The sequence below is a fragment of the Triticum aestivum genome, chromosome 5D, assembly GCF_018294505.1.
Source record: "Triticum aestivum cultivar Chinese Spring chromosome 5D, IWGSC CS RefSeq v2.1, whole genome shotgun sequence".
Lineage (NCBI taxonomy): Eukaryota > Viridiplantae > Streptophyta > Magnoliopsida > Poales > Poaceae > Triticum > Triticum aestivum.
The window spans coordinates 188,431,409-188,457,476 of record NC_057808.1 but is presented as its reverse complement, the minus strand read 5'-3'; the positions used below and the strand labels follow the sequence as shown (position 1 = coordinate 188,457,476).

At 51.2% G+C, this 26,068-nt stretch overlaps 1 protein-coding gene across 1 annotated transcript in view; it reads right to left on the bottom strand.

Annotated features, from left to right (window-relative positions):
- LOC123120022 (lysine-specific demethylase JMJ705) overlaps positions 1-23,840 on the bottom strand; it is a 29,177-nt gene extending 5,337 nt beyond the window's left edge. Inside the window, exons 1-4 of the mRNA XM_044540029.1 lie at positions 22,810-23,840; positions 1,173-1,251; positions 1,012-1,079; positions 191-341 (exon numbers count right to left, since the gene is read on the bottom strand). Coding sequence (XP_044395964.1) covers positions 191-341; positions 1,012-1,079; positions 1,173-1,251; positions 22,810-23,653 — 1,142 coding nt within the window. The 5' untranslated portion in view covers positions 23,654-23,840. The remainder of the gene's footprint in view (positions 1-190; positions 342-1,011; positions 1,080-1,172; positions 1,252-22,809) is intronic.
- Positions 23,841-26,068: the final 2,228 nt, after the last annotated feature.

The window sequence follows — 26,068 nt, the reverse complement described above, 5'->3', positions numbered from 1 at the left end:
ATAGACTAGTTTAATCAGATGAAACTGTAATGCATCCATCATAAGTCGTTTGAATTCCAACAATATATCTAGTTATTTTAGTGTAACTTAAATTAAAAAGATATAAAGAGAATGCATCAGTTCAGTATTCTTGCATAAACAAAAAATTATATGACAAAAAAGAATGATATTTGTATTCGTTGCAGCACACCTTTGACTTAATGACAATGCAAGCTTGTAAAGCAGCTGATAATGAGAAATCATTGGACCACAATTAGTTGAAGCCCTCCGGATTGCAGCTTCTTTGGCCACCTGCAACCAGAGAGGAGTTGCAATATTTGTTGCTTCCCCACAATTAAATCCTGTGAAAATGAAATAGTTAAATAAATTCATTGTTTCAATCATAGGGGTCGAAATCATTTACAATAATTAGTATTCATAACTCTTCAGAAGACACATATTAAATGCCAAACTTTAAATGTAGCAGTGATTTGGTAGTTGGAAAAATGAATACATGTGATCCACATCCGCAAATGAAATTACAAACCCTGACCAGTCAAAACTGCCATCCCTCTTCCAACAATTTGGGACTGTGTTATTACAAGAAACTAGGCCTACCGTCTACAGCAGTTAACTCTTTCAAATTCGCCTACGGATGCAAACATCATGGTCAATTATCATGAAATAATCACCAATAAAGTTATTTCAAGTGAGTGCAAGCCCACTGTTGATAACTCTAAAAGAAGCTATAAATTGAAACATTTCATCACAGGTGTAGAATAACGGCTATAACGAATGGTTGTCATCTAAATCAGTAATAACAATATATACTATTACTGCAGCATCTGACTGACGAACAAAGTTGAATAAAATCATAAGAACACCTACTGAAAGTAGCTTTTCAAAATTCCATTTCTAAGTATCTGAGAACACTTCTTTACAATAATTAGTGAAGTAGATCCACACATGCAGGAGCAAACAGATAACTTATAGAAATGCATTCAATGTATACAGACATGATTGATGGCCTACCATGGCTAAAACCACAATGATAAGCTCCAGGGAAGGTGATAACAAATTCTCCAGGGTTCTGAACCAATCTGCTTTGGAGAAGTATCTATCAATAGTGCCCAATGCTCAAATAATGACCAAGAGAATATCACAAACAAGAATGTTAAACCATGTCCCCGTACCTGCAGCAAGGAACTCCCGCAGAAAGTAGCACTTCAGGGGACAAGACGGTCGTCTTCTGATTTAAAGTTTGAAAGGCCACTGCATGCAGTAACATAAGGCCCATTAGCAAGTTATAATATACAGATTCTTCCCTACAATGAGCACTTGGTTTTGATTAATTCTGTGCTGAGCAACCTCACCATCTTCATGATGTCCTTTTTGGAGATACCCAAGGGGGTTCGCATGAGGTTAGATTATTATCGCTCCTGATTCTTTTGGCAACCGGATCAACATAAGAGAAAGTATCATTTAGCATGGTGGGGAGATTTTGTGTACTCCTAAAGACCAGGGTGGCCTCGGCACCCATCTAGAAGTCAAAAATAGGTGCCTTCTAAGTAAGTGACTATTTAAGCTGCTAACCAAGGACGGAGTGTGGCAGTCACTCTTATGTAATAAATATTTGGGGTAGAATCCACTCACTCATGGCAGTTAAAGGCAAACGGACTCCCACTTTTGGAAGGGTCTCATGAAGGTTAAAGATACTTTTCTTCAATCTGGATCTTTTTTCTCTAGGTAATGGTGAATCAATTAGATTCCGGGAGGATAAATGCATTGGGGATAAGCCTCTTCCGGTTTTGTAGCCCAAGTCATTTAATATTGTCCGTCACAGGGATGCCACTGTTCCTGCGATTATTGGAGTAGAGAACTCACAGGTCTGACTTTCGTACGGCTCTCATTGCGTCATTCGTCAGCATTTGGTGGACAGAAATGAGATTGTCCTAAAGGTTGCAGATGTGCAGCTTACTACAGACCAGGACCTATTTAAATGGGATCTTCACGCTTCTTGCCTGTTTCTGTGCACTCGATGTATACAAGGGTCAAGTTTAAGTTGAGAAGCTTGTGGCGTCTTAAATTACCATTGATGAAGGGGAGCCTTGGTGCAGCGGTAAAGTTGTTGCCTTGTGACCATGAGGTCACAGGTTCAAGTCCTGGAAACAGCCTCTTGCAGAAATGTAGGGAAAGGCTGCGTACTATAGACCCAAAGTGGTCGAACCCTTCCCCGGACCCTGCACAAGCGGGAGCTATGTGCACCGGGCTGCCTTTTTTTTTAAATTACCGTTGAAGATAAAAGTTTTCCTTTGGTTCCTCTACCGAGAAGTTATACTAAGGATAATCTAGTAAAACGAATGTGGCAAGGGGATACTCGTTGTAGCTTCCGTTATGAAGAAACCATTCAAAATTCCTTTTTTGATTGTTGTCTAGCACGTATTGCATGGCAAGCTGTGTATTTAGCCTTTAATATCACCCCGCCCCATACTATTTCACATATTTTTGGGTCCTGGCTAAGGGGGGTTGATAAATCTTTAAGATCTCTTATTCTAGTTGGGGCAGCAGCGGTGCTTTTGTCTATCTGGCTATGCAGAAATGACGCCATTTTTTACAAGAAAAATGGTCATTCTTGTATGCAGGTGCTAATCGCATGTACCAATTGGCTGTTGTTATGGACGTTATTACACAAGGCCCAGCACCTTGTGCTGATGGAGCTTGATGCAAAGAAGCTCGAGTGGATTACCAAGTAGTTTACGTCCCAGTTTGGACGGTAGGCTCCCTGAGTGTTTAGAGTAGTTTTGTTGGCATGAGTTGTCTTAGTTGGTCCATGTTTTTATCTTGCCCTCCTTTTGGCAAGATAGGAGTTTCATCTTGTCGTGGTGTTCTCACGGCAAATGCCATGGGTAGGCTTATCGAACGTGGTTGGGGCCGGAGGACGTCGGAGGGTTCCGGATGCGAGATCGGGGACAAGCGGAGAGGGACTCGCGATGTACCCAGGTTCAGGGCCCTCCGGGGGATGTAAAACCCCTAGTCCTGCTGGATCTACTAGATGGATCTCACAAGGTGAATACAAGGCGCTCCTGGAGCTGTTTGAGGGGAGGAGGAAGAAGAGCTAGCTCTCTCCTTCTCCTGGTTATGCGTGTGTGTGTGTGTGTGGAAAAGGAATGGAACCCCCCGGATGGAGGGCTCCTGGGGGGGTCTTATAGACCTGCCCCCCAGGGTTACAATGGTAATTGTTACATGGGCACGGGGCCCTCATGTCATCGTCTCGAGCCGGCCACGGGTCCCGCCGGCTGCCAGACCCGCTGGACACGAGTCCCGCGGGGGCCGCGGATCTGTGGCACGCCGTTGCTCGCGTCACGGGGTGGTGGGCGCCGACTTGCTACAGGACCGCACCAGGTCGCCGCCGAGGACTCCGGGATGTGGCCTCGGGGCACACTGTAGCCACGCCTGCTTTGGTCGGGACAATAGGTGCACTGTAGCCACGCCCGCCCGTCGGTCGGCCTGAGCGGGAGCCGGCTCGGCCGGGTCAAGCCTTGGTGCCCCGCCCAGCCAGCCCGGAGCCGGATGGCAGGGCAAGCCGGATGGCGGGGCGCTTGCCTCCCCGTTGTTTTGGAAGATTGTTAGGTCTGGATTTGCTTACACGGGGGTCATCCCCCTGACACATCTCTTTGTAATAAGCATTGAATGAGGGATGCAGAGGCCGGGGAGAATAAATACATTTCCTAAAAATAATATACACATTCTTCCACGAATATTAAACATTATGTACTACTACCCCCATTCCAATAAATAAGGCATGCACGTATTGCAAAATTCAACTTTGCCTGCGAGTTAGACCAATATGGAGTATTATATAAGTTATGTGACTTAAAAATCATATCATTGAAAACTTCTTTTGAATACGAATCCAGCTATATAACTTTTGTCACACATAATCTACATTTGGTTGGTTAAATTGATGGTCAAAGTTGAAGTTTGAAATGTGTGTGCACCTTATTCATCGGAATGGAGGGAGCAAATGATCTCTAGACGAATGGATGTCAGCTATGTGCTTAATATTGCTTTGAGAATTGAGATAATTTAAACTAGGCAAGCTGGCCTCTGTTGGAAGAATTATCAAGAGTCAACTGCACCATAGGTCACTAAACTTGTGTGCGCGTCACATGGCTCCCTCAACTTATGAATTGCACATTCAGGTCCCTAAACCTGTATAAATGTACCAAGAGCTACAAACTGCAGTTAGTTCGTGATGATCCTGTGGTACTGTGATCATATTTAAACCCGGGATTGAACATGCAGTTGCAAACATGTAATCAGGAACTCATACAGTCCAATGAAATGTGAATACTTCCTTCAAACCATAAGTTATGATGACTTTAATGCTTGGATGGCCGTTGCATACACATAGGAATTGTGAAGTGGACAGGGGGTTATCATGCAGGCCCTAGCCACCTTAGCCCAGGACACAACGGTTGGGTCCGTCTCGGAGCTTCGGTCTCGGAGCTTCGGTCGGACTCACGATTCAGGTAAAACTCAGTTGGATGGCTCCTTGGACTTGTTTGCTGCGTAGGAGAAGTGTCGTGGCCACTCTCACTCTGTGGGCATACCCCATGTGTGTTGACTACATGGCATTAAGAGTGTTTGACACGCAATAGGGTAAAATGGTACACCCTTGCAGGTTTAAATCTACTCAAATAGTCATGTCTATGGTTATGGACGACTTGGAGATTTTGTAATTAATTGTAGAACAACTTTAACTAATAATTTAATAAACTTGCTTAGGTGTGAGTGCCTTGGGGATCCTACCTCGTGAAGGATGCGAGAGGGATGCAAGGTAGTGTATTGATGTGGTGGTTAGGTTAAACTATGTAACAGCCCAGGACCAACACTTTCCGCAGTCATTGATTTGCATCATGTTCATCTCATAAGCATTGCATTCATATTGCATCCAATTTAATTTGAAATGAGGATTTAATCAACCCTCAACTTTTTCTTAAAGGGCTAAAACCTTAAATTATGCCAAATGTCCAAAATGCCCTTCATAAACCTTGGCTGATTTGGCTAGGGCCTCATAATTATTATGTGGGCCAAGTTCCTCACCATCTGGAGATTCACCAAGTCTGGGTACCAACGCCCAAATGACTACCACCGTCGTGGACCTCTGCCAAGTACGACTACGACACACGAATGACTACACCGCACCGAACCCAATCCGCCCCACCCGCACACAACAAAGGTGACGACCCGAGACGGTTGTGTGCATGATAGCAATGGATCGACCAATTGGACGTTCGCACCTTCTATTGTCTTGAGCTTGTGGCCTCCGTGTCACCACTATGCACCGTTAGCTCAATTTGCACACATGACAACACACTTGAGGCTTTTTGCGGCCGGAACCCCGGAAACACCGTCGTGGCAACAAAATGTGCTTCCATGGCAATGAAAATGTGACGTGTCATACTATATGTCAAATTGCTCAGAAAATTGCATAGAACCTCGTTAAGTCATTCTCATGCATCATAACAACATTTAAAATTGTTGTTTAGGCTTAAACAAGATTGAACCTATTCTTTATATATGTGGACTTTGGAATTGCTATATATAATTCATTCCTTCCTCATTAACTTTCTGAACTCATTTCCATCATCATCTTATCATGATCACTCCTGTTAAAGACATTTAAAGTGGTTTGAGTAGCTAAACAAGATTGAGCCCTATTCTTTAAATATGGAATTTAGTTTAATTGCATTTTGATTGCATTAGACCATTCAAGCATCGTAACTTGCCATGACATAACATTGCATATCATGAGCATGTTGGATCGTTGCGTAGTTGCATCTGTTGATTCATTTCCAGTGTTCAGCTTCTTCGCGATAGGGTCCGGGGATGACGTGAGATACGAGCAAGGTATGAGAATGTACCAAGTGTGGATTCTAGGCAAGTAAAACCTCCTTGTCCATTCCAACACATCCCATTGCTTCCTCCCTTGTTCTTGCATTAGTGTAACGATGTTGTAGTTGGTCTTCAATACCTATTCTGGTGCATGGCCTATTTATTGTTGTTAGGAATATGCAACTTGGATTTCCAGGTGGCCATAGGCCAGTATATATACATGTACAGGTGTGGAATATATGCAGAAAACCCCTTATACAATAGGGTAAATACGAAAGGTTACATGGCTATATATATATAACTCTAACACCCCCCCTCAAACTCATGGTGGATTAACAACACTGAATTTGGAGAGATAGAAGCCATGCTGCGCTCTAGTCTGGGCCTTCGTCAGAAAATCCGCCAACTGTAACTCGGAAGGCACATACTGAAGAGCAATAACCTGATCTTGCACACCAGCGCGCACATAGAAAGCATCAACGCCAATATGCTTGGTGAGCTCATGCTTCACAGGATCGCACGCAATGCTAATAGCACCTGCACTGTCAGACAAGAGCGGAGTAGGTGTAGTAACAGAAACACCAAAATCCTGAAGTAACCACCGTAACCAAGTCACCTCTGCCGTCAAAAGAGCCATAGCTCGTAACTCAGCCTCTACACTTGAACGGGAAACTGCAGTCTGTTTCTTCGTCTTCCAGGCAATGAGAGAACCACCAAGAAAAACACAGTAAGCAGAAAGTGAACGGCGATATGAGGGATCACTAGCCCACGTAGCATCCGAATAGGCCTGAAGCTGTAAAAAACTGGAGCGAGGAAAGAATAGACGGTGAGAGATCGTGCCCCGAAGATATCGGAGAACACGAAGGAGGTGACTATAGTGAACCGAAGTGGGAGCGGAGACAAACTGACTCAGAATATGAACCGGATAAGAGATATCCGAACGAGTGACGGCGAGATAGACAAGACTCCCAACAAGATGACGATAACGCGTCGGATCAGGCAAGGGGTCACCATCAGTATCACGGAGGTGAACATTGAGCTCCATTGGAGTCTCAACAATGCGCTCATCGGTAAGAGCAGCACGAACAAGAAGATCTTGTATATACTTTTCCTGGGATATAAAAAAGCCATCAGAGGTAGAAGAGACTTCAATCCCAAGAAAGTAGCGAAGACGTCCAAGATCAGACATAAGAAATTGGTCACTAAGACGGGCCTTTACAAAGGCAATATACTCGGGGTCGTCGCCAGTGATGATCATGTCATCAACATAGAGAAGAAGAAGAGTCCGACCACGAGGAGAAAGGTGGACAAACAATGCTGGATCATGAGCACTCGCTGAAAAACCAACGGCAGTCACCATAGAGGCAAAACGCTCAAACCAGGCGCGGGGGGCTTGCTTAAGGCCATAGAGAGAGCGACGAAGACGACATACCACGCCATCAGGAACAGAATACCCAGATGGTGGCTGCATGTATACCTCCTCACGCAGCTCACCGTTAAGAAAGGCATTCTTAACATCAAGCTGAGATACAGACCAGTGGCGTGCAGAGGCCACGGCAAGAAGTGTGCGGATAGTGGTCATATGGGCCACAGGAGCAAATGTCTCATCATAATCACGACCATGCTCCTGCTGAAAACCACAAGCCACAAGACGAGCTTTGTAACGCTCAAGAGAACCATCGGAGCGAGTCTTAACCTTGTAGACCCACTTACAAGTGATGGGACGGACACCTGGAGGAAGAGAAACAAGATCCCATGTACCAGTGCGTTCAAGAGCAGCAATCTCCTCTGCCATCGCAAACTGCCATTCAGGATGAACAAGAGCCTCACGATAAGAAGTCGGCTCAAGAACAACAGCACCAGCGGTTGAAAAACCAAGGCGATCAACAGGCGAAAGCGGACGAGGACGCAAGCCATAGGTAGGCTGAGACGAGGAGGACGGCACGTCAGCAGACACATCCACATTACGTGAACAACGAGTGTAATACTGAGGCAAAGATGGAAGAATACGAGGAGGAATAGCCGAGGTAGAATCAGGAGGTGGAGATGAAGAAATCACCGGGGATGAAGGTGCAGAATCTGGTGACATGCGAGGTGAGGAAACCGTGGGAGATGGTGGCAGCAAATCCACAAGAGGTGGAGAAGTAGAGTGAGCAGGACGGAGAGACAAGGGCTCAACTGGAGGGATAGGTGTGTCGGGAAAAGTAAGGAAAGAGATATCCTCCACAGAAAAGGTCGAGGAAGATGGACGCGGGTAGAAGGGACGAGACTCATCAAAAGTCACATCCCGAGAAATACGCATCCGACGACCGATAGGATCCCAACAATGATAGCCCTTATGCTCATCACTATAGCCTAAGAAAACACACTCAACAGACTGAGCGGTCAGTTTGGTGCGTTCCCGAGGGGCAAGAAGAACATAGCAAACACAACCAAACAAGCGAAGCGTCGAATAATCAGGAGAACAATCAAAGAGACGCTCGAAAGGAACACCACCCTGGAGAGCAGCGGACGGCTGAAGGTTGATGAGATAGGTGGAGGTGAATATAGCCTCGGCCCAAAAATGAGGTGGAAGAGAAGCGGCAATCATCAACGCACGAGCCGTCTCAAGAAGGTGGCGATGTTTTCGCTCAGCCACGCCATTGTGAGCATGAGCACCAGGACAAGAGAACTGAGGAAGAGTGCCCTGCTCAACAAGAACACCACGCAACATCTTGGAAATATACTCGCCAGCGGAGTCAGCACGGAACACACGAATAGGCGAAGAGAACTGAGTGTGAACCATGGCAGCAAAATGCTTATAGATGGAAAGAACCTCACTGCGAGAAATCATAAAATAAAGCCAAGTGTAACGAGTATGAAAATAATATAGTATCGATGGCCCCCTTTCGAAGCGAAGGGAACCGGACCCCATACATCAGAATGGACTAAATCAAAAGGACGCTGAGACACCGACTCACTAGTAGGGTAAGGTAACTGAATCTGTTTTCCTAGTCTACAGCCCTGACACTCTAAAGAGACATCTCCTGAGACAGACCCCAGAAGACCTCGACGAACTAATGACGACAAGCGAGACCCACAAAGATGACCAAGTCGATGATGCCACTGCTGGAAGGAGCCGGTAGCTGAAGCGACAGAAGCGGATAGACTGGCGATAGTGGTGGCAGCGGAAGGAACATGAAGCCAGTCTAGCTCCCAAAGACCCTGAGAGTCACGGCGGCGAGGGCCAGCCCCAACCAAAGTGTGCGTTCGACGATCCTGAACAGAACAAGAGTCAACGTCAAGGATGACGCGACAACCAGAATCAGTAAGTTGACCGGCAGAAAAAAGATTCATGGTAAGTCGAGGAACATGAGCAACATCAGGAACAGAGTAAGAAGGTGTGGTAAGATTGCCTCGACTAGCAACAGAAAGAGGAGTACCATCAGCAGTGAGTACATGAACAGGAAAATCAAGCGATTTAAGAGAGGACAAATTTGAAGAATGAGAAGACATATGAAAAGAAGCTCCGGAGTCCAGAACCCACGAGGATGTACCTGACTGTGTAGAGGGTGGTTGCTCAGTGCGGGAAGCATCAGTCACAGAACCTGCAGTGCCCGTCGAAGGAGAACCTGAAGCGGCAAGCAGACGCTTAAGTCGTAGAATATCCTGCTCAGTCAAGGCGGTGGCTGAAGATGTCGAAGTAGAAGAAGTCCCTCAAGCTGATGATCGCGCCTTACGCAGGTGTTTCTTCTTCTGGAAGCACTGAGACTCAATATGACCATCCATCTTGCAGTAGCCGCAGTGAGGACGAGACCGACCCTAGCCGCCCGTAGGAGTAGGCAAGAGCGGCGGAGCACTCGAGTGGGAAGGAGTCGGTGCAGCAGGCATAGCAGGAACTCGAGTAGCGAGCACAGAGGGAACCTCAAGTAAACCATCGCCACCGAGGCAAGTCTCCTCAGCACGGATCTCAGAAAGCGCCTCCATGAGGGAGATACGACCACGAGCAAACAACTGAGCGCGTCGGGGCTCAAACTCCTTACGGAGTCGAGACAAGAACTCGTAGACACGATGAAACTCCAAATCAGCCCGCACAGCCTGGCAACACTGACAAGTACGACAACCAACAGTGCGGAGAGAATCAAGCTGATGCCAGATAGCAGAACTCCATGCATAGAACTCATCAACAATGGAGTCACCCTGCTGAAGAGCATGCTCCTGACGAACCACAGACAGGTATAAGGCATCACCAGAGGGCTGATAGTGCTGACGAAGCCGAGTCCACATCTCAAATACAGTAGAGAAGCCGAGAAACTCAGAGGCAAACTGAGGCAGAACACTAGCAGTCAAAATAGCTGCAGCACGAGCACCATCATCAAGCCACTGAGTGTAAGCAGACAGAGCTGCATGATAAGTCTGAAGTGCGTCCTCATAGGTCTGAACCTGCTCATCATAAGCAAGAACGGCAGCGTCATCAGCCAGCTCAGCTGCATCCTTTGCAGCCTGATCAGCGTCGGCAGCAAGAACCGGTGGCGTCGGCGGAGTAGGAGCCACAGGAGGAACTGGACACGGCGGACTGGGGACCTCGCCAGAAAGAACGCCCCAAAGACGAAGGCCACGCATGTGAATCCGCATGAAGCCGACAAACTCAATGTAGTTGGTACCATCAAAAATCATCGGACAACGAGGAACAGCAACATAGCCCGAGGACAGAGACATCACGCCCTTTTTTTTCTTTTCTTTTTTTTGGATCAACAGAAAGCAGACGTTCAGGAGTCTCGATCTGCAGCAGCGGCGGGAGTCTCGATCAAGCTGTAGGAATCAGAAGTGGACGAGCCTCGCACTGGAAGCAGAATCTCGATCTGGCGGACTGAAGCGACGGGAAGACTGGCGGGCGACGTGGAGATAGATCGGTCTCGAGCGGCAAGACGGCCGGCGGGCCACGGGCGACGGGAAGACAGATCGGGCTGGCTCCAGCGACGGGGAAACCAGCTCGGGCCGACTCCGTCTCGAGCAGCAGGAAGACCGGCGGGCCTCGATCCAGGGAGCCTAGAAGACTTGAGCGGGCCTCGATCGATAGCCGAGAAGACCGAGCAAGACGAAGAAAGAGATCGATCCAGAGGGGCGAACCTGGCGGACGGGGCGGAGAAAGAAAAGAGCGGCGGCCACGGAGGACGGTGGCGACGCAGAGTGGATCAATAGCACGAGTTGCAGCGTGCAAAAAATTGACCTAGCTCTGATACCATGTTAGGAATATGCAACTTGTATTTCCAGGTGGCCATAGGCCAGTATATATACATGTACAGGTGTGGAATATATGCAAAAAAAACCTTATACAATAGGGTAAATACGAAAGGTTACATGGCTATATATATATATAACTCTAACAATTGTAACCCTTATATGCCTTTACCTTTCGTTCATTATGCTAGTTACTTGCTTGATACTACCATGGGAGCCTGCTCTGACTGTAGTATGCATGTTTAGGGTATATGCTTTAGTTATGCCATATCTACATGATGTTCTTTTAGGGCATCATACATGTTAACTTGGCTCTTATACATTCTTTATTATGCAATGGAGTTAATTATGTTAACATGTATTTAAAGGTTGGCAGGACATGCTTAGAGCATCGGTGATTTGTTCCATTCGAGCCGGCCTAGGATCCGAGTTCTTGTTATCTCGACTCAAGATTGGATGCACTAACAACTCGTGCGAGGTTTAAATGGGGCCCTCGTCAGCCTACTACCTACTACCTTAGACCACAGACTTGTCCAAGGGCCACAATAGTTCTGGCTTTCCTTCTGGGCACATTACTCATGTTATTCCACGTACAGACGAGTATGTTATGATTTTGTTTTTGTCATTGGGGGAGGTTATCCCCTGATATTTGCATACATGTAGGAATTGTGGGCTAGCCTCCCCCCCCCCCTTTTACTTGGTAGGGGCATGTCACGCAACGGTTGGATTTGACTCAGACCTCGATTGGACTCCCGATTCGGGTAAAACTCAAGTAGCTCCCTGGACTTGTTTGCAACATACGGGAAGTGTTGAGTCGATCACCTCTGCCAGCATACACCGTGCAGTGCGTCATCTAAGATACGATCGTACGTGTATGGGTAACTTGGTGCACCCCTGCATGGTTAAATCTATTCGAATAGTCATGTCCACGGCTATGGACAGCTTGGAGATTGTTAACTTGATCATAGAACAACTTCAATTAATAATTAATTAAACTTGCCAACCATGTGAGTGCGTTGGAGATTCTTCTTTGTGGATGATGCGAAGAGGAATGCAAGGATGTTTGCGGTTAGGTAGGTGAATAGAGTAGTTGATCTTTAATGCTATCTTACCTCATATACGCTTTCTACCATGTCTCTGGTAGAAGCAAGCTGTAGCGTGTCTTCTATAGATGCTTAGTGATTGCCGCCGCTCAAACCACATATACAAAATGTTGCTTACGTAGATACATCTGATGTAAGTCTTGCAAGTACAATTTGGTCACCTTGTTTTATTATTCTTTTTTATCCAGATGCTGCAAATCAGATAATAGCATTTGGAGCACGTAATCTTTTGGTGAAGCGTTAACTATGGTTATCACCAGACTTGGCCTGGGCAGGGATCTGGATGTCCTTTTGCTTTTTTTAGCCTTCTTAAGGCATTTGTTAAACTTTACCTATGTAAGGTATATTTCACTTCCGTTGCAAGTTGTATCTTGGACGTAAGACCCTTGTATCGTATTCATTTGTTAAATTTGACTAGTTGCAATCCCTTGCACTTGGGGGTTCTAGAACTGCTTGGCATCCTAGTAACTGGACCATCAACAGTCTACGCGGCTCCACGCTGGCAAGGACGAGCTACGTCGAGGATCGGCGCGACACCAAGCTGGGACAAGCGACATCCCGGCGCGAGGAGCCTTTTGCCTTTTCGTCTTATTGCACTTTACTGTTTCTTGCTTTTTGGCTAAGGAACTTGTTTAGGCGGGGGCCATCTAGCTTCATCGGTTCACGACTTTACACAATGGAGAGAATTCCCCACGATCGACGCCAATGTTATTGTAGTTAAAACAACGGGTGAATGGGGGTAACATTAGCAATGAGGCCGAAACAAAGATTAGAGAGGTGTCTACGACGGTCTTACAGTAAGTTAGTCGTACACCAACAAATTTAACACCTCAATGTTTTTTGAAGAGGTTTCCTCACCTCAACGAGGGCGACCTAGTCCTATGTTTGGAAAGCGTTGAGGGAGGTTTGGTCGCAGGTCGAAGTCATGCGTGACTCCTCGGCACCCTCTCCAAACTTCTTTTCCTCAATGTCGATCCAACTCGTACGCGACTCCTCGGACTCAAACCCTAGAGCTCCCATTCTTACCTTAGTTGCCCTAGTGTCCTCCCCTTGATTTCATTCAAGTGAGAGTGAATGAGTACGGGCCCATGGGGCCTTACATAGGTTAGGGATCCTTGACGAGTGACCAAAGCTACCATGGTGGTGGTAGCTGGGAAGGGTATATTGTAAAACTTGGTCCACCAGTCCATCGTGGACTAGTCAAAGGTGGAGGGTGCCAACACTCATCCCTCAACCATGATGAGCATTGGCTATATGGGCATGTTCTAGGCTTCGGCCTCTTCTTTTTTGCTTCTTCCTTTGATTTTGTCTTTTTATTTCCTCTTCTCCATTGACTTGTTGACCATGGCCATGTTCTTGGTTTGCTGTTGACAGGCTTGGATTTTTGTTGACTTGCCATGTAGGACTAGGTGGGATCCCAAATAGAATTAATTATTCCTACATCGATAGTTTTTTATTTTCTCGTTATTTGAGGTCTTATATGTACAACTAATTATAGTCTATTGTAGGAGGTGTCTACAGTATGATCTACATGTGGCATGGCGAGGCACTAAAGACAGACGCGGAACTTGTCTAAGCTATTGTACACACCCTTAGCAGGGGTGTTGCATTAAGGTCTTTTGAGGTTTCTTGGGACTCATATACATAATTCATGCAAATAAACGAAACAAAAGAATTTCACAAGAACTTGCAACCAGCAAGGAATCACATAGACCATCAAGAAACACCAGCGAATGATATGCAAGAGCGGCCTTGCTGGTGTATCTAATCATTGTGGGTGGACTTGGGGCAAGACAAAGTGGTCATGGACCAATCCAACATAGTGATCAAGTGATTGGTAGTCAATTCAAATATATTTTGGTTATAGTTTACAATTTATGAATTCTGAGAGATTAACTTATTGGAAAATATTGTTGGACTTTTGGAGCCATGCAAATGAGGTGACTTGATAACTTCAAGTCTTCAAAATGTGGAGAAGATCCGATATGACATGACCACAACGTAATTTAGCTGCAACCATCTTGCTGGGAGAACCCCTAGAATAAAAGCCAGGCCTTTACAAAGCCATCCTGAAATGTTGCTCCTTGCAATGAAGTATACCCCAAAAAATAGCACATCTTGATATCCTAACTTTATACTCCATCGGTCCAAAAATATAGTGTGTATTAGATTTTTTTTTAACTCAAACTTCGTAAATTTTGACCAAATTTATCGAAAATTTATCAACATCTTGAATATAAAATCAATACCGTTAGATTCATCATGAAATATATTTTCATAGGGTATGTATTTGATATTGTAGATACAGATAATTTTGTATATAAACTTAATCAAAGTTTGTTAAGATTGACTTTCATAAAAACAAATGTGCACTATATCATGGACAGAGGGAGTACTAAACACGGATGACCCAAACAAGATTTATTCTAGGCATCTGGATGGACGTGCGGATGACTTACGTGTAGTTTGTGTATTTCTGTTACTTTTGAATCCAAGTCCTAGAAGCATTGGTCATGTTCCCTAAATCTTCTTGTCTTCGTAAATACATGCCTAGAAGGAAGGGATGGCGGAGAGCTCTGGCGATCCCGTCCCTGGTGACCTACGGGGCGATGCGCCCGGCGCGGCCTCCCCCGCGGCGCCTCCGCCCTCCCCGCCCCCGTCTCCGGCGGCCGTCGACCCCGCAGTAGATCCCCCCCCCCCCGGTCCTCCTTGGCCCCTGCTCGGGTGGTCTCGGCGGACGTGGCGGAAGCTGACGACGTCGCTGCGGGTCGCCCTGTCGCCTGCCGTGACCGCGTGCCCCTCCTGCTCCGGCTCGCCAGCCGCAGCTCCGTGCCGCCGGCGGCCTTACTCCCAGGGGTGGGAGTTCGGCTGCCCGCGCACGAGCTCGGTCCCGTCGCCGGCTACGTTGCCCGCGGGGCAAGGCGACGCCTTGCGTGCTGGGTGCTCCCGCCGCCGCCGCCGCCCGGCTGGGGGGTCGCTGGTCGGGCTGACCTCGGCCCTACCCATTCGTCGTGGAGGGCTCTGGTCGCTCTCGCCCCGGCCGGCTCGTCTGCGTCCCCGCCGGCGAGGCACTGCGGCCCTCCGGTGATCTCCCGACGCTCTCCCTTCCGGCCATTCATCGCAACCTTCGGCTCCTCTCGACTCCGTTTCTTCCCCGACCCGAGCTGCCTGCGGCCCTAGAGCGCCTCTCGCCGGCCGATCATCGCTCCGTCGTCGCCGGCGGCTGCAGGGGTAACCCTAGCCGGCAGCGAGGTGCGCCCGACTGGGCTGGGCCGCCCCCAGCCTGGTCCGGGCCGGCTGTTGGGCCTCCACCCCGCGCTGCACTCGGTAGCAGGCCCCTCATGTGGGCATGTGGTTGACGGGTCGAGGCGGCTTGCGGCGGGTGCCAGCCCATCTAGGGCCAAGCTCCCTCGCCTGGCTGTGAGGGGCGGAATTTGGCTCCCGCAAGGGTTTCCCCTCCAGCCGCCTCCCCTCCCCACGTCCCTTTCCCTCCGCCCCGACTCCGCCCCTCTGCTCCCAATGCCTCGCGCCGCTGCCCCGCCCCCTCCCGCGTCGACCCCCCACCCCCCCGCCATCGCCTCCCGTGCCGCGCGACTGGGTCGACGACGCCGGCCACCCCCAAACCCAGCCTGGACGACCGCCGGGCCCCTTCCCGCTCCTCCCCGGAGGGCTTAAGTCGGAAGGCGGACCTGAGCCGTCAGCTCTCCTCCAAGGACTCGCGCCGCTCTCCTCCCCGAGACTCCCGCCGCTCGCCGGTCCGCGACTCCCGTTGCTCCCCTGCCAGGGATGGCCGTAGGGACCGGCCTCGATCCCCTGTGGCGAAGTCGTGGCGCTCGGACCGGCGCCGGTCCGCTTCAACTGCGGGCTTGCGGGTCACTACCAAGTCGAGTGCACCAATCCCCCGATGTGCTATCTGTGCAAGGATGCGGGACACCCCGCGGTTCTCTGCCCGGACCGGCCGGTGTCGGAGGAGCTCATGATGTACGGCCACGGCGTCGAGGGCCTTGGCTTCTTCCACATCGAGGTGGAGGACATCCCACCTCCCTCCCCGTCGCTCAACCACCTGTGCCGGTGCGTTTGGGATTGGCGGGTGACTCCGACCTCTGATAGCTCCTTCACCGTGATCTTTCCAGATGCCATCAGCATGGGCTACTGCACCCATAGCGACGACATCACCTTGGCCCTTAACAAGCTGGTGGTCAACATATCTGAGCCAAAGGTTGACCCCAAGGCGATGGCTGTCCTGGACACAGCTTGGATCCTCATAGCGGGCTTCCCGACATTGCCCGCTCTCAGAGGGTGATTCACAATATGTCCAAGATACTCGGCAAGGTGATGGTGGTGGACGAGCTCTCCCTTCGCAAGGAGGAGGAGGTTCGGGTCAAACTCAAATGTCTGGACTCCTCCAAGCTTCGCGCCACCGTCCGGGTCTTCTTCAACGACCAGGGATTCGACCTCAAGATCTGCTCCGAGCCTCCCAACCACGTCGGCTGCCCCCGCTACTCTAATGATGGCCACTTTGGTGGGGGTGGTTCGGGCAAGGGCGACGACTCCCACTACCGTCGACCTCGCCCCTTGTGGCACGGGGACCCTGACAACGACGACGAGCGCTCTAGGCACAGCCGTTCCCCCTCCCGGGAGCCCTCCGACCCTCATCCAAGCCGTGGGGGCTCGGGAGCCGGACAGTCCCGTGCGCTGGCCCTCACAGACGGGACGGTGCCCGCCCTGCTGCCGGCTGCCTCCCCCGCCTCCTGAGCCGACATGAGTGACATCTCCAGCGTGCCTCGTCCTCCCGACCTCCTCGCGGCGCTCCCCCTGCTCCATCCACGCCTCTGACGCTGCGCCGCTGGACTCGGACGCCCACCTCCCTGAGCTGTCGTCCCCCCGATGGCCGATCCCCCCTCCCCTGGAGCCCCCCTGCCAGTGGCCCCCGGGGGCTGCTCGCCTATGCTCTCACCCGCCCCTCCGGACCCCTCTTCCGAGGTGGTGCGGGAGGCTGGAGCCCTGGTCCCGAACTCGTACACCCTCGCTCGGTCGGGGACCGACGCTCCTCCGGTTGCTTCTCCACCCGCCTCACCGACGCTGCTACTCCCGGGGGATGCCGACGCTGTGTCCACCCCCGTCGCCTCCCGCCCACCTCGGACAGTGTCGTACGTCCAACGGGCCAGGGCCTCCTCAACACCGGTGACTGCCTCCCGCCGCAGTGTCCGTCTCGGCGCGGACCGCCCGTCCGGCTTCCCGGCTCCGTCCATCCCCGAGCGTGTTGAGCTTAGGGCGGCAGCCCGGAACCTCGAGCCAGGTGCGACCGACATCCCCTCCGGTTCTTCCAGTTGCTCGTTTTCCGCACTTGAGGTTGTTCCGCTCGGCCACCTTGCCAAGGTCGCCACCGACTCGTCTATCGTTTTCCGAGGGGAATTAGGCCCCCCCTTACAGCAGATTGAGGCGCTTCGCGCCCGTGAGATCCTTGACGGGAAACTCGCCGAGACACGGGCTCGTCTCCTACGTACGCTGGCACCTCAGCCCCCCTCCGAGGTGTCGGTTGGGGAGATCCGTGGCCACACCCGCTCCTGCACGGCAGCCCTCAGGGCCCGTAGTGCCTCCATCGTCTTGGGGTCAAGCAGCCCCCAAATGGCGCCTTGATGCGGACCCTATTCTGGAACATCCGCGGCTTCGGCCAAGACGGCCGGCGTCGCCAGTTAGTCGAGTACATCCGAGACGAGCACATCAACATTGTAGCCATCCAAGAAACCATGCGGACGGACTTCTCCCTCCAAGAGCTTGAACATCTGAGCACCCACCTGTTTGCATGGCATTGGCTCCCTTCTAGTGGGAGCGCAGGCCATTCGGGTGGCATCCTTTTAGGCGTAAAGGATGACACCTTTGAGGTGGGTGGCATGGATAGGGGCGAGTTCATCGTCAGTATGGAAGTGTTCGAGCGTTCGCTCAACTTTAAGTGGGAGATTGTGATTGTTTACAGCCCTGCCGACCACCGCCGCTCGGCGACCTTCCTTGACGAGCTTCGGAGGAAGGTCACTGCGGCCCAGTTATCGGTTGTGGTTGGTGGGGATTTCAATCTCTTGTGATCTCCCGAGGACAAAAACAACGACTTAGTGAACCTCCCCCGCATGCAGATGTTCAATGACTGCATCACGGATCTGGGTCTCCGCGAGTTAGAACGGACTGGGGCCAGGTTTACCTGGACCAATAGACAAGCTGACTCGACACGTCCTAGTTTCTCCGGACTGGGAGCTCCGGTGCCCCCTCGCCTCACTGCGGGCTATTACCCACATTGGTTCGGACCACGTCCCCTTGCTGCTCTCCACATCCAACGACCGCCCTCCCATCCCGCCCCGGTTTCGGTTTGAGCTATCCTGGCTCAACCAACCGGGGTTTGTGGACGCGGTGGGCGCGCGGTGGATGGGCCCTGGGAAGCCCGCACAGGTCCCTATCCACGATAGACTCCTGGCAGTTTTGTGCTAAACTGGCCCGACAGTTTATGAAGGGATGGGGGGCCAATCTCGGCCGTGACCTTAGGGAGCGGAAATCCGCTCTGCTTTCATCCATTCAGATCCTAGACGCCCGGGCCGACACCGCCGGGCTCTCCTCCGATGAATGGATGTTGCACTATGAGCTCGAGGACCAGCTATCGGTCATATACACGGACGAGGAGGCTTATTGGCGCCAACGGGGCACCCAACGATGGGTGCTCCGTGGTGATGCTAACACCGCTTACTTCCAGGCAATCGCCAACGGTAGGAGACGTCACAACTCCATCCACTGCCTCTGGGATGGGGACACCATCCTCCTTCGTCCCACGGAGATTCGCACTCACGTCGACAGCTTCTATAAAGCCCTATTTTCCACCACCCCTCGGGGTGGCGCTTCACTAGCCTTGGACACTTGGTCGGGGTGCCAGCTGGTCTCGGCTACAGACAATGAGGCCCTTATGGCCCCCTACGGGGAGGAGGAGGTCCTCGCCGCGCTTAAGGGCATGAACCCTTCCTCAGCCTCGGGACCGGATGGCCTCCCGGTGAAGTTCTTCCAAACCTTCTGGCAAGCTATCAACCCGAGGTTATGGCTTTATTTAATGAGTTCTATGTGGGGTCCATGGACCTGGGCCGCCTCAACTATGGGATTATTACTCTAATCCCTAAGGTCCCAGGTGCTTCGGATATTCGCCAGTTCCGCCCTATCACGGTGATCAACGTGATATTTCGGATCCTGGCGAAGGGGTAAGCCAATAGGGTGACCCTGCTCGCTAACTCCGTGACCCACCCCAATCAATCCGCCTTCATCCAAGGCTGGTTCATTCTCGATGGGGTGTTGGTGTTCCACGAAGTCCTGCACGAAGTCCGCTCAAAACGCCAGCGTGCGGTCTTCCTGAAGCTTGACTTCCATAAAGCTTATGACACGGTTCGGTAGTCCTTCCTTCGCGAAGTCCTCCTCCGCAAGGGCTTCGACGATCGTTGGGTCACCCGAGTCATGCAGCTAGTCTCGTGCGGTCGAACCGCGGTAAACATCAACGGCGAGATTGGACCCTACTTCCCCACCCTATGTGGGGTCCGTCAGGGCGATCCCTTCTCTCCGTTCCTATTCAATATGGTGGTCAATGCCCTGGCTGCTATTCTTGATAAGGCCAAGGCTACTGGACATATCCAAGGGGTGGTACCACATCTGGTGGGAGGGGGAGGGGTCTCCCTCCTACAGTACGCGGATGACACCATCATCATGATCGAGGGCTCGGACTCCGACATCGCCAACCTTAAATTCCTCCTCTGCTTTCAGCAGATGTCGGGCCTCACGATCAACTTCGACAAGAGCGAGATGATGATCCTTGGCTACTCCCAGGAGGAGTGCCAAGATATGGCTTGACCGGCTTAACTGTAAACTGGGCTCCTTCCCCATCACTTATTTGGGGATTCCCATTAGCGATTCTAGGCTGACAGTGGTGGATCTCCGCCCGGCCGTAACCCGCATGCAGCACCAGGTTGAACCCTAGAGGGGCAGGTGGCTATCTAAGGCTGCCCGGGTGATTCTGCTCCAGCCTCCTTTGGTTCCTGATGAGCTTCTATAGCTTACATGAGACGCTGCATCAAGAGATAGCCAAATACCAATCCAGATTCTTCTGGGCCGGCGAGGGGGATAAGCAGAAATACCATATGGTCAGTTGGCCGGAGATCTACAAACCCAAGGACCAAGGAGGCCTTGGGATCCTGTCCTCTAGGCGCATGAATATCGCCCTCCTGACCTGCTGGCTTTGGCGGATAGCCAACGGGGAGGGTGGCCTCTGGTTGGACATCATCTGATCCAAATACCTTCATGGCCAGCCCCTTGCCTTCTGCCAGCGCTTAGGCGGATCCCAGTTCTGGCAGGCTGTGATCCAGCTCATGCCAATCCTCCGCATTGGTACATCCATCTCGGTGGGCTCAGGCTCCTCGACCCTGTTTTGGTTTGACCGGTGGGTGGGGGATCTTCCCCTCGCCGCCCGTTTCCCCGAACTATTCTCCATCGCGGCTGACCCTCGGGTCTCCGTGGAGGTGGCCCTTATTGACTTAGGGCGCCTCGCTTTCCGTAGACCCTTTGGCCCCCTCGAGGTGGCTGCATGGGATGCTCTCCTTCAGGCCATCGCTCTTCAGCCTCTAAACGTCGACAACGCGGATGACTCCGTCTCATGGCGCCTCAAGACTTCGGGGCGCTTCTCGACCAAGTCCCTTTATCAAGCGATTGCTCCTTCCACGGCCCCTGAGCCGTTTAGTCTGATCTGGGACATCCGCCTCCCCTTGAAGATCAGGATCTTCCTCTGGCAGTGGATTCGAGGACGCTTGCCCTCAGGGGTTGAGGTGCGCAAGTGTAACGGGCCCGGTGACGGTCAGTGCCCCCTTTGTGACGTGGCGGAAGATGCTAACCACATCTTCTCATGCGTCACCGCTCAGTTCTTGTGGTCCTGCTTCCGCGACGTTGTTGGTGGAACTTGGTGCAACACCAACTTCCCTGACTTGTTGGCGGAAATCCAGGCCTCTGCCCCCTGGCACCGCCACATTAGGTGTGTTGGGGTTCTCGCTTGGACGCTTTGGACCGTGCGCAGCAGGCTTGTCATCCAGCGTGCCCCTCTTCGACGTGCGACTGACGCCATCTTTAAAATGTGTGGTTTCTTGCAGCTCTGGCGGCCGCTTAGCCGCTTCCAGGACCGGAACGCCATCGACACCCTCATCACCAACCTTCGAGCGATGGCCTTCCACGTGGCGCCCCCGCTTCCGCCGCCTCCTCCAGAGCCAGACTAGGCTTTCAGCTCTCTCCGGTGTGCCGGCCTTTTTTTCTCCTTTTTCGGGCTTGTTGAGTTGTGCCCTCAGCATTAACCTTGGTACCTTCGTTATGTGTGTGCGTGCGTTTGTGGACTCTCGCGCCTTGTGCGTGCGGATGAACTCGTGTATCCTGTGTGTGGCTTGGGCGGTATGCTTTATATATAAAGCGGGGCGAAAGCCTTTTTGGGTAATACATACCTATGTCTGAATTTGCCAGCAACGCAGGAAGCCGTGCAGCATCATGATTTCTGAGGGTACTACACAAATAATCAGTCGGCCAGATACCCACAGAACAAAATCGGTGATCTATGTCATCCTCACACAATGCCATTTGTTCAACCGCTATCATTGATGTCTTGCTGCTCATAACATGTATGTTATTGCCCCAATCCTACATGTTCTGCAATCTAGTAGCCCCAATTTTATGAAGCTTAAGATACCTTGAAAGTCCGAAACAGGTTTTGGAGCCAGACTAGATTTCATTACTACGAAGGATGGTTTGATTGATAGACATATCCTTGGTGCATGCAGTGTGCACTTTCATTTCATATAGGTCTGTCACATGCTGAGTTTCTGAGGGGGGTTATGAGAGGTGGAGGGCGAGGGCGAGGATGTTTGGGCTTTGGCGCAGTTGCGCCAAGGAGGGAGAGATAGGGACGGAGGTAAACACCGTGTTATGTGTTTATTATTCAATATTCCCAACAGAGTTGATCACCAAGCTGTGTAGTGCTGCCCCCACATCACATCCATACGAAAGTAAAAGTCAGTTTACCAAACAAATCGAGCATGCATAGGCTCCCTTCTCAAGTTCAACTTACCCTTCTTAAATCTCTCACCTGTCTCTCGGTCCCTACCCACAAATCACAGCTTGTGCACTGCCGTGACCCTCCCCGGCCTACCAGGGTGTCGCAGTGCAACCTCCTATGATCATTGAGGTTGCAATGGTTCAATTTGAAATTAAAGTATCTATTGTATCTACTTGCTTAGTTCAGTTTCCAGATCGCATATTCGCTAGTATGTTTCTTTTTTCAGAGCCATAAATTGCATATTGAAGGGCACTGGTTCCTGGTTAATTTACACATTGTTGCAATTGCAGATTGCTCATCTGAAGTTGCTGACAGCCTGACACTACCGAATGTCAGTTATCTCCCCAATTGGCAGCAGAATTTGACAATTCAAAACAAGGTTTTGACTCTACAAGTCAAGAATGAAACACTTACGACTTCTCAAGCAAGTCAAATAGAATTCAAGCGCTTCTAAGCAAGAAACAGAAGTACAATAAAAGCATAGTGGAACAGATGACTCACTGATGGCATTGAGGTCGTCCGCGTACCCATGGACACGGACGGCATCCTCGAAGGCAAGCATGGCATCTCGGGGCACGCCGTACCAAGTCTTGGGCTTGCCGAAGTGGAGGTAGTTGAGGCTATGCAGCTCGTGGTCCTCCACGTGCCACGCGAACCAGCTGTAGAGCATCGCCACATACAGCATCGGCGTCGTGACGCCAGCCACGTCCCGGCTCATCGCTCGCAGCAGCGAGCCCCGAGCGCGCGGAGCCACCCTCATGTTCCACTCCGTCTCGCCGACGTCCCTGGGCGCAGCTACCGGACTGTCAGTGTCCAGGTCTAGCACCTCCCGTTTGACGAAGCCGGACCCCGGCATGTCGTTGCCGTACTCGACATTGAATGGCCTCGCAGCGCAAGCACCCCAGAAGAGCGCCTCGAGCTGGAGGGGCGTCGCGTGCTTCGGGGGTATCGCGTGCCTCGGGAGTTCGAAGTCGCGGGCCTTGGTGCGGAAGGCCTCCAGGGTGTAGCGCTCGCCGCTCTCCCAGACGCGACGGTTCGCGCCGCGACGGTTCTTTGTGGAGAGGCCCACCTGCTGGAGCCGCGTCGGGAAGGTGGGGCCAGCGTCGCCGGAAGCGGAAGCGGCCGCATTGGAGGCGAACGAGGCCTTGAGGAGCTGAACGGTGGCCTCGCGGGGCGGCGAGGGGAGCGGGGGGACGATCTTGCAGATGCCGTAGCGAGAGGCCTCTGGCTCGATCTTGAGGATGTAGGCGATGGGGTCAGCGAACTCGGCGAGGGTGGGGCGGTACTCCGGCGCCACTGGTAGTGTGCGCAGCCACTCCGGCGGGTCCACCGGTGGCAGCGACATGGCGGCGACAGCGGCGGCGGAGTAAGGTAGGGTTTCTTCAGGCGAGGAATTGCATGTGGGAGGCGATTTGGGGAATCGGCTTCGCTGCTCGCTTGGCGCTTGCTGCTGTTTCTGCTGCTTTGGGGGTAGTGAGAGAGAGAGAGCCAGAGACAAGGGTTGGAGGAGAGAGAGATGTGAAGGCAGGGGGCGAGGGGTGGGGATTTCCCTCTAGGCTGGAAATGAAATTTGTGATCTCCTATTTGCAAGTCATCATTCAACCAAAAAGGACAAATAATCGGTGCGAAAAGGCAAGCAGGATTTGTTTGTCAGCAATAAAATATATAAGCTCAAAACTAAATACAAATTAGTCTATTGTTTTTAAGTTCACAGTTCGACGCACCGACGATGAAGATGAAGACAAAGTAGTCTTGGTTGGAGGTTGTTAGAGCTTCCGTGACGTTGATAAGGTTGACATCAATAGCATCGCCATATAGGGTGACGCTTTATGGATCTGGGCGGTAGAGATCTAGAAATGAAGTGGTGGGTATTGAAGGGATTGAACGCCATGCCAATGAAGAGAAAGCACCAAGATTTGAAGAATGCAGTTGGTAGGAAGACTGCGATTGAGATTTGGAATCAAAAGAAAGATAGATTTTATAAAGAGGTGGAGTAGTTACAAATTTTATAATTTAATTTTATTTAATAGATGAATATCCAGTGATCGTTCACATGAGTACGAATCCTGGCTAACTACTAGTTCAGGCTGGCTGATCAAACCCAGCGAACTAATTTATTCGCTAATGGACACCCTCGTTGCTGAAAGATCCTAGCCAGCATCTGCACCACCTTTCCACTCGCCAACCCCCCTCCCCCCCCCTCTTTCAGCTCGGCTAAGCCCCACTCTGTTAGTAAACCCTCCCCCTCCCCCCAAAAAAATATTGACCTCCCTCCTTTTCGACTCTTGCCAAGCAAGAAGCCCTCCCTCCTCATTCTACCGCCTTTCTGCCTTTGCCAAACCAACGAGCCGTCGAGCCAAAACTGCCACGAAAACTCAAGACTTGAAGGATCCAAGTGTTGGTGTCCTGATTTAGGGGGTGCTTGCCAGGTCGGCCCGCTAGTAATGGGTCGGGTCGAGGACTCACTGAAGATTGTTGACGTGGCCATATCAGCCCTGGCCCTCGGAGCAATCAAGATGAAGATCTCCTGAAGACTTGGCGTTCACTTTAAGCGTGCTTCAACAGGCGTGCTTATCTCTAGAGATTGTAACCGCCCATTTGTAAACCCTAGGTACCCCGGGCGTTTATATAAGCCGCATGGTTTACAGCTTAGAGGACACATGCATTCACCTTTGCAAGGTTTAGAGCTTAGACAATACTCATACGATCTCGAGGTAGATCAATCTCTACTCTGTACTCCATCATTATCAACAATAAGAAGCAGGACGTAGGGTTTTACCTCATCAAGAGGGCCCAAACCTGGGTAAAACATCGTGTCCCTACTTCCCCTGGTACCACCTAGATCTGATCATCATGCTTGGGACCCCCTACCCCGAGATCTGCCGGGTTTAGCACCGACATTGGTGGCCCATATAGGTCCCACCAGGTGATCGCACCAGCTCGATGGCGGATCTATGGATCGTCGACAACACCGGCTACGGGGACATCTTTGTCCGAGGCCTGCTCTTTGTCTTCGGCAGCTTCACGCTACTCGCCGATACAACAGGCCATTTAGGCTAGATAGAGGATCTCCCTCTACGGCGAGCTGTTCGGCTCGGCAGCTCGGAGAATGCCACGGATCGCCACGGCAAGATCACCGCCCTAGGACAGATGTCAGACCGGCCCGTCGACACCACCGCCCATGCCCCGGATTCGATCTTGGAACGGGCCCTTGGTACAGTTGCTCTCACGGATCCAATCTCGATCTCAGATCCGAACACTCCCTCATCGGCCCAGGCGGTGAGCCTATCCTGTAAAAGCTCCGAGACAACCTTTTGCGGTACATCAACTGAAGCCCAGCTCGGCACCACCCATTGTTGGAAGGAGGGTAGAACCGACACTCTCACCTTTGACGAGATGCCGGGCCAGATCCGGGATCTTAGGATCTCGGACGGGCAAAACTCAGCCCATGATCAGATCGAATTCAGATTCGAAGGTGTGTAATTTTTCGCCCCACCCACCACCCACTTAGTCACCACGATCAAGGATTTAACTGATGTGCTAGACTATGCCTCTCAGGAAAACATGGACATGGAGGAGGACGTCGACGATATGTCATATACAATGTCACCTCTAACATCCGGTTACACCAGGAACTGGGCAGCCACCTCTTTCTTCGACGTCTACATGGTAGACACCCCCAAAGATAAAAGGGGGGAAAGTGGAGGAGCCACCCAAACATCGATGTCGATGACGCCGTAATAAAGGCGCAGGTAACAGC